This window comes from Fukomys damarensis, unplaced genomic scaffold, assembly GCF_012274545.1.
Source record: "Fukomys damarensis isolate Sample0158 unplaced genomic scaffold, DMR_v1.0_HiC HiC_scaffold_11, whole genome shotgun sequence".
In the NCBI taxonomy this organism is placed as follows: domain Eukaryota; kingdom Metazoa; phylum Chordata; class Mammalia; order Rodentia; family Bathyergidae; genus Fukomys; species Fukomys damarensis.
This window is the reverse complement of record NW_022900923.1, coordinates 17,092,216-17,099,968: the sequence shown is the minus strand read 5'-3', so window position 1 is coordinate 17,099,968 and position 7,753 is coordinate 17,092,216. Positions and strand designations below refer to the sequence as shown.

The window sequence follows — 7,753 nt, the reverse complement described above, 5'->3', positions numbered from 1 at the left end:
ATATATATTACATTTAGTGTATATATACTACATTTTCTTTAGCCATTCATCCACCAATGGATACCTCAGTTGATTACTTATCTTTGATGCTGTGAATAGTGCTGCAATATACACTGGAATGCAGCTGTCTCTTTGATATAATGATTTAATTTTCTTTGTATATAGATCCAGTAGTGAGATAGTTAGATCAAATGGTAGTTCTAATTTTATTTTATTTTATAATTTTTTTGAGACAGGGTCTCACCATGTAGTTCAAGCTGGTCTTGAACTATATAGCTCAGGCTGGCCTGTTACTTGCAGTGATCCTCCTGTCTCAGCCTCCCAAGTGTTAGGATTACAGGTGTGCACCACCACACCTGGTGGTAGTTCCGATTTTAGTGTTTTAAGGAATTTCCATACTGCTTTCCATAATGGTTGTACTAATTTATATTAGAAGGAACTGATAAATACCATACACCATAAATATGTACAATTAAAAATAATTTTGAATGGAAAAAGACACAAAAGGAGTACTTTAAAAAATATTCTTACTCTTTTCTTGTTCACAGAACGCTTTATGGGCAGGGAAACATCTGCCAAAACTGTTCATTCAGTTACTCAGGAATCACTAGTTACTAGGAGGTACAAACATCTGAAGACATATAAGACTCAGAGAGCTCACATTTTAGTAGGGAGAGTGAAAATGTAGTGCAACAAGGGAAGGGTAGGGAAGTATGACCATAAATTAATGTAGGCATCACAAAAAATGATGACCACAGAGCACTGGATAGGTTAGCCTTTGGCCAAGTGATGGAGATACAGGAAGAACTATAACAATTATGGCACTAGAATTATCCAACACGATTTGGAATAACTGACAGCATTATGTAATAAGCAAGGAAAAAAGAACAGGTAAGAGTGATTAAGTGAATATTTTATACAGAAATTACTAATAAACCAAATTCATTCCCACACTCTGCCTTTCTTTAAAAAAATAAGCTCTTACTTTGGCATTATATAAGATATGACATTTATGGCAGCTGAGGATGAGGTAGCAATCAGCAGCTTTTGCAACCGTTTTGGATCCTGAGGTGATGAAGCATTTACTATGTGTTATTAATTTCTTCATGTACCCTACAGTCAAATATTATTCTTACTATAGGTAAGACAAAAATAATGAAATCTGTCCCCTCAATAACATCTTTTCACTTGAAGATTTCACATTCATTAATTCCCAATATCCTGGTCAGATATGTTATAGAAGGAAACTAAGATACAGAGGCAAACAGCTCAAGGTCAATGGATAAATCAATAACAGATCTGGAAAAGGATATACATTCTAGTTCTTGATCTACTTCTAAGTCATATCCTCATCATGAAATGTTTCTTTCATTAAAAGGGTTTCTAAGAGCGGTTTATCTTTGACTGTAAATAACAAATGATTGAATAGCCTTGGATAACTATAAAATGAGTTTAAACACTGAAGAAATAGAAGTGTGCTAATTTTGTTTCAATAAGATTCTAGACTCATCTGTTTAAAACAGATGAGAAAAAAGCATTAGTAAATTCTAGAGCTGGGAGGGAATATAATTGCCTATATTTCCACACATGCTTCTATTTTTCATATCTTTTTTAGTCCTTAAAGCATCTTCCCTGCAATGCAGCTATTTTAATGAACAGAACAAATGTATTATTGAACATAAGTGAAATAACTAAATCTTAAGTAGGCACGCAGTAGAGTGTATTATAAAAGTATTATTCTTATGTGGCAAAAGAGCTATCAATTTTCTATCAGGAATTAAAATGGTAATAAACCAAGAGTATCCTAGTACACTTATATCACAAAAATTACTACACAAAAGGAAAATTTAAATGTTAAGAACTCCATAAAATTTACAGAATTCTTTATAAATCCAACTTCCATACAATGTTGTATTAAAAAGCTCAACTTCTGATATTATTTTTGATTTTAGAATAAGAATCATTCACCCTGAGCAGAATTTACTAAGGTTTGCAAACTTATTTACAACATTTAAACGAAGCCTTGAAGTATTATCTGCTGAATTTCAATCAGGGAAACCCAGTTTTCTCCCTAAATGCCTACCTGCGCATTGGCTTTCCTTCCATGCACCATGAAAAGCACCCCTTACCACACTCTAAAGCCGAACCTAAAACAAAAGAAAAGCAGTAACTTAATAAAAGCTATTTCTGACTTTTCCAGCAAGAACCTTTATAATTACATCATTCATTTTGTTAGTAATCAAGAATTAAGGTCTTTTGCAGATGCACAAGCACAACCGAATCTAGTCTTTTAAAATGACTACTAACCTTACTCTGCATGCTAAGACGACTGTATGCGAAAGTGAGGAAAAGTGCACTGAACAGTTTGCTTGCTAGGTCGATCTTGTATCTTTTCAAAAAGTGCTTGGAGGCATTTAATTTTGACTTTGCCCTCAAGAGTATATTTACTGAGCAATAACCTGATACCCATGGCAGTGCTAATCTGACGGATCGGACAAGGGAATACTTTGGTTTAACAACCAATCTTACAGTGGTTAACTTGTCTGAAAGTGACAGAAGCAGGAGGCGGTGTTTGCCTTTCAAAACAAGCAGCTCCGCTTCCGACTGCCCCGGGAGCCGGGAAGTAAGGCTCAGGACTAACACTCTACGAATCCTTTCTTTAGTCCCCGAAACACTGTTAGGAGGAACCCACTTGGCAGGATCTCGCCAGGTTCCAAGGGTTAAACGGGACGGATAAGTAACCTACTCCTTCCCCCAAATTCCAGGAGCTGCCCGGGACAGCTATCCAGGGTGCAGAACCCAGTGTTCCAAGCAAGACAGCCCGGCACCTACCCCGGTTTCAGGATAGGGCTGTCAGCCAGCAAAAGCGCAGTCTGGCTCCCCATGAGGCCTTGCCCCGGAGCCCCAAAAGCCTCTTTTCGGCGCCTACTGACAGGCGACTGACAAAGCACTGCCCTGACCCCATCCGACAGCTCTGTAACTTGGAATTACTCATTTGCAAAGCTAAGCCTGGCGCGCTGTCTTCTGCTCACAGCTCTAAGGCAGCTCACTTACTGGCTCTCACACTTTTTTTCTGCAACAGCCTTCTCTGCCTCCTCCGCCCTCCTCTCTCTCTGCCTCCGCCTCTGCCGCCGCTACCGCAAGCAGGATGCAGCTCTCGGAGCTATTTCCTTTCCCTGCAACCGCCCCTAGCCAGACGCAGGAAGTGGTCCTTTGACTAAATCCTTCCGGCCAAAACCCACATAGCCCAGAAAGCCGTTCCGGCGCGCCTCCGGAAGTAGCCACGCCCTTTGCTGGGGATCCTGGTAACACTAAAAGACTTCCTTGTCCTCAGAATGATCATAGTTTATGGATGCCCTGGCAGCATTTAAATACTGAAGCTTCTTTTCTTCCTTTCTTCCTACCCTCAACAAAGGTAACAGAAAGATGGGAGTAGTTATGGAAAAGTAGGAATTTTGATTTGTGTGTAACTGGTGTGCCTTCTGGTACAATGTTGTCCTTGATTGTGGATTGAATTACACACACACACACACACACACACACACACACAACATACCACACATATATGTGGGGCCGACATATATCTATCAGGATCCTACTGCACGGAGGTGCTGAGGATACACAGACAAATCAGAAATGGACCTGACTTCAGATTTCCCACAGTAGTTTTCAGCCAACCAGTATTTTATACAGGATTCTGCTGCAGTGCCAGCGTGTCCCCTTTGCTTGGTCTTTGCTGGTTTTTTCAGTTTTTATTTTTATTAGCACATGTATGCTGTACATAATGATTATATTCCTTGTGGGGAGTTGGTATATAACACATCTCAATGCTTTTCTAATCCCCTTCCCCTCCTCCACCTCCACCTCTAGGTCCTTTTCCTATTTTGCAAAACATTTATCTCCCTGATTCCTATCATCTATCATTTATCTGGCTCTTTTTTTGGGGGGGGTCTCTTTATTTAACTTCATGTGTCTGATTTATTTCACAACAGTATGGTCTCAAGGTGCAGCCACTTTCCTACAAATAATTCAAGCTTATCCTTTATGGCAGAGTAGTACTCCACTGTGTATTTATCTTTATCTATTTTCTTTATCCATTTATGTGGACTCACTTTAGTGTTGGGCAAGAAAATTTTTTTTTCCAATCTGTCTTTTGCTCCAGATTGTCCCATAGCACATGGTCACCTGAGTTTTACTACATATTTAGAAAATAAACACATAATGCAAGTGTAAAGTGGGGGAATATCAAGAAAAGACTGATTTTTTTAATATCTATTCTAAGACATTAGCCAGATTTTCTTTAGTTGTTTTTGACATGAAATCTATACTTGTCCTGTTGTTTTTGAAGGGGAAAGAATACCTCTTTGTAATGAGTTTGTGATGGGAAATGAGTGGTCTTTAGTTCCAGGCAACCATAATTTAAAATTTTAGTCCTCTGATTACCTTTGTGATCTGGGCCATATACTTGTGTGTATGTGATATATATACATGCAGTAAAATTATTTTCCATGTTTTAAAACTGTATACATGGTACTAAAGTATATACATTATTCTGCAATTTTATTTTTCCACTCAACATTCTGTTTGTAAGCTTTGTCATGCTGATTGATGAAAGTCTAATTCAACAATTCTTAAAGTAAAGTATCAACATCACTTGAGAAATGCAAATCTTGCCTTTCACCACAGAATGACTGAATCAGAAACTATGGGAGGAGCCATCACTTGTGTTCTAATGTATTATCCAGGTGGTTGTAAAGCATTAAAGTTTGAGAACCACAGCACTGATTTCTTTTCTCTGTGTAGTATTCCATTATAGGACTATACCACAGATTTAAAAAAATATATAACCCTACTGTAGGGGTCGAGCTTGTTATAACTGCAGCCATCATGGTTGTAACTACCATTTTGCCCACCAGCTGACTCTGGCACACATCCCAGACCCTATAAGATGAAGTTATCAGGATAGTCAGCTAAGCATGCTGTGCTGGCCGCTGATGCCAAGACTGTCTCTTAACTGATATTTAACATATTAATAGTTTCTGAAGCTATTAATGCGGGTACATTCTAGCCGGGGCTATTGCTCACCTTAGTCTAGATTAGCATATGTCTTGGTCACTTATCGCTGAGATATAATACCTGATACCCACAATTTAAAGGAGGAAAGGAAACTTCACAGTTTGTAGAATTTTCAGTCCATAGTCTGCTCGATCCAAAGCAGGAAAACACAGCAGAGGGGCATCGCAAAGGAAAAGTGTCCTCATGGCATGGCGGCCAGAAGCAGAGTGAGCTCAAGAGACAAGAGGGGGAGATATACCTTTCTAGGCCATGCCTCACCTTCTCCCGTAACCCACCTTCTCTAACCAGGCATCACCTCCCAACATCACATTCAGCTATAAAATCATCAGTGGACTAATTCATTGATGGGTATCATGTCCCCGTGACTCCAGTCACCTAAATGCCCCACATATGAAGCTTTGGGGGGACATCTAGATATAAACCATAACAGCAACTTCTTTGGGGTGAAAAGATCGTCCTGTCATGCTGCCACTCACGATATGTCCATAAATCCCTAATAATGAAAACTTTGTACAATCCTAGACTTGTCTGCTCTTTCTTTGCTCTCCAGCACCTTCCATCTTTGGTGGGCAATTCTCATAATAAGGATTGGGTTTCTATAAAATACCTACTCTGTTGATTACTTCTCTCTCATTGCTGAGAAAAACTACCTGACACCAAAAGTTAAAGGGGAAGGGTTTTATCTGGCTTATGGTTTGTAGAGGTTTCAGTTCATAATCAGCTGGCTCCAAGGCAGGTATGGCAAACAGGCATTACAGAGGAAAGACAATATGGCACCCACAAGGAGGCAAAGGTAACAAGAGAGTTAACAGCGTCTCCCTGCCCCTTTTATCTTATTCAGACTACTTGCTGCAGATAGCACTTACACCCTTAATCCTGGTGCCTAGCATTTCATCATGACTCAATTCCAGCTTCACACACTCTAGATCAAGCCTATGACCACATGACGCTTTGGGGGGGCATCTAGATCTGAACTATGACACTTACAGATGGATATTTTGTGTTTCTGGTTTTCTCTATTACAAACAATGCTGCAGTATAAGTTCTTGCATGTGGTTCCTTTTGTACATCTATAAGAGTTTTTCTAGGATATGCCCCAAGGAATAAAATTGCTGAGTATGCTATGCACAGCTTTAACTTTTTACTACAGTTTCACCACACTAATCAAATGGATCTCTGTCAACTGGTTGTCTGTTTTATTTTATTATTATTATTATTATTATTATTATTATTATTATTTTGGTACCGTTTATTGAACTCGGGTCCTTGCATTTGTGAGACAGGCAGTAGAACCACTGATCTAAATCCCCGGCCCCTTTGTCTGTTTTAATAATATTAGAAAATATTTAATATATCATATTATATAGCTCATCAATACTCATACCACTTCTCTCTCTCTCTTTTTGGTATGGGGGATTGAACTTGGGTTGCTGCACCTGCAAGGCAAGCAGCGGAACCAGTGAGCTAAATCCCTGGCTCTCATACCACTTCTCTTGAGGAAGGATCTATTCACATCTTTCAGATTTTGCAGAAGGCACCAATATGTTACACAACTGGCCCGAAGTTGGTTACTCCTGGGAAATACCTTTCTGGATTAGACAGCGACTAAGACGCAGAGCCAGGCCTTGGTACCATCCACAATGACTCTATAGTCTGTGCTTCCAGCCACAGTGTCATATTGCCTCTCCCGCAGAAGGGTACGGGAGTTCTCACTGGTCCATATTATTGCCATGCATGATGTTTCCAAACTTTAAGTTTGGTCATGTCAACTCGATGGCTATAAAATGGTTAGGATGTATGCTTCACTGATTACTATTGAAACATCTTTTTATCTGTGAAGCTGACACTGTTTCCTTTGTGTGAATTGCCTATAATAAAATACAGCTTCTTTTTTTTCTTTTTATTGAGTTTATTGGTACAATCTAGGCATACAGTACAGTTACATTCATCATTGGGATCCTGTATCTTTACATGATAGGTTTTGATTCTCATTTTTCCCCTTGTCCCTGCCCTCCCTTCACCCCCCTCCTCCCCTCCCCATTTACAAACACTTTATTTCCATTTTTTCAGTTTCTCATATTTTTTTCCTCTCCCTTATTACCTTTCCCCCACCCTTCCCACTTTCCCTACACCTTTAGCCCTTTACTTCCTATTTCACATTATTAATTATCTCATTAGGATCTTGTGTACTATTACAGCTTTTCACACAAGAGAAACTATTTGGTATTTCAGTTAAAGAAATCTCTGTATGAACATTAAAAATAGGAAATCCTAAAATAAAACTAAAAAGGAAAGTAAAAGAGAAAAGGCAATGATGTAAGATTAAAATAATCCTTAATTCCGGAGATGAAAATGGTCCCTGAACATATTTAAATTGCTTCTTGCTCTTGTAGTCTTATCTTATTCTTTTTTTTCATTATTTAGAGAGTACTTTATTAGTTTCTGTAATCAAACGCACGTAGATATGACCTTACATACTTAATACAGTGAGTTACCCCTGTACAAATGGGAAAAAATTAACATTTCTAGACCAGTATGGCTGTCAATTTCTGTACAATGCCAACTCAACACAGTAAATTGGGATAACTTTTTCCAAAGTCGACAGCACAGTTAAAGTTTCCAAAAATTGAAATTATATATATATATATATATGTATATATTTATATTTTATAAAAAA

The 7,753-nt window shown here is 38.6% G+C and overlaps 1 protein-coding gene across 3 annotated transcripts in view; it reads right to left on the bottom strand.

Annotated features, from left to right (window-relative positions):
• The window catches only part of Klhl20 (kelch like family member 20), a 45,685-nt gene extending 42,495 nt beyond the window's left edge, over positions 1 to 3,190 (bottom strand). The window contains exons 1-2 of one of the 3 annotated variants that reach the window (XM_010635598.3): positions 3,055 to 3,190; positions 2,084 to 2,147 (exon numbers count right to left, since the gene is read on the bottom strand). In XM_010635598.3, coding sequence (XP_010633900.1) covers positions 2,084 to 2,106 — 23 coding nt within the window. In that variant the 5' untranslated portion in view covers positions 2,107 to 2,147; positions 3,055 to 3,190. The other 2 variants (XM_010635597.3, XM_010635596.3) reach the window with 2 other exon arrangements.
• Between the last annotated feature and the right edge of the window lie 4,563 nt (positions 3,191 to 7,753).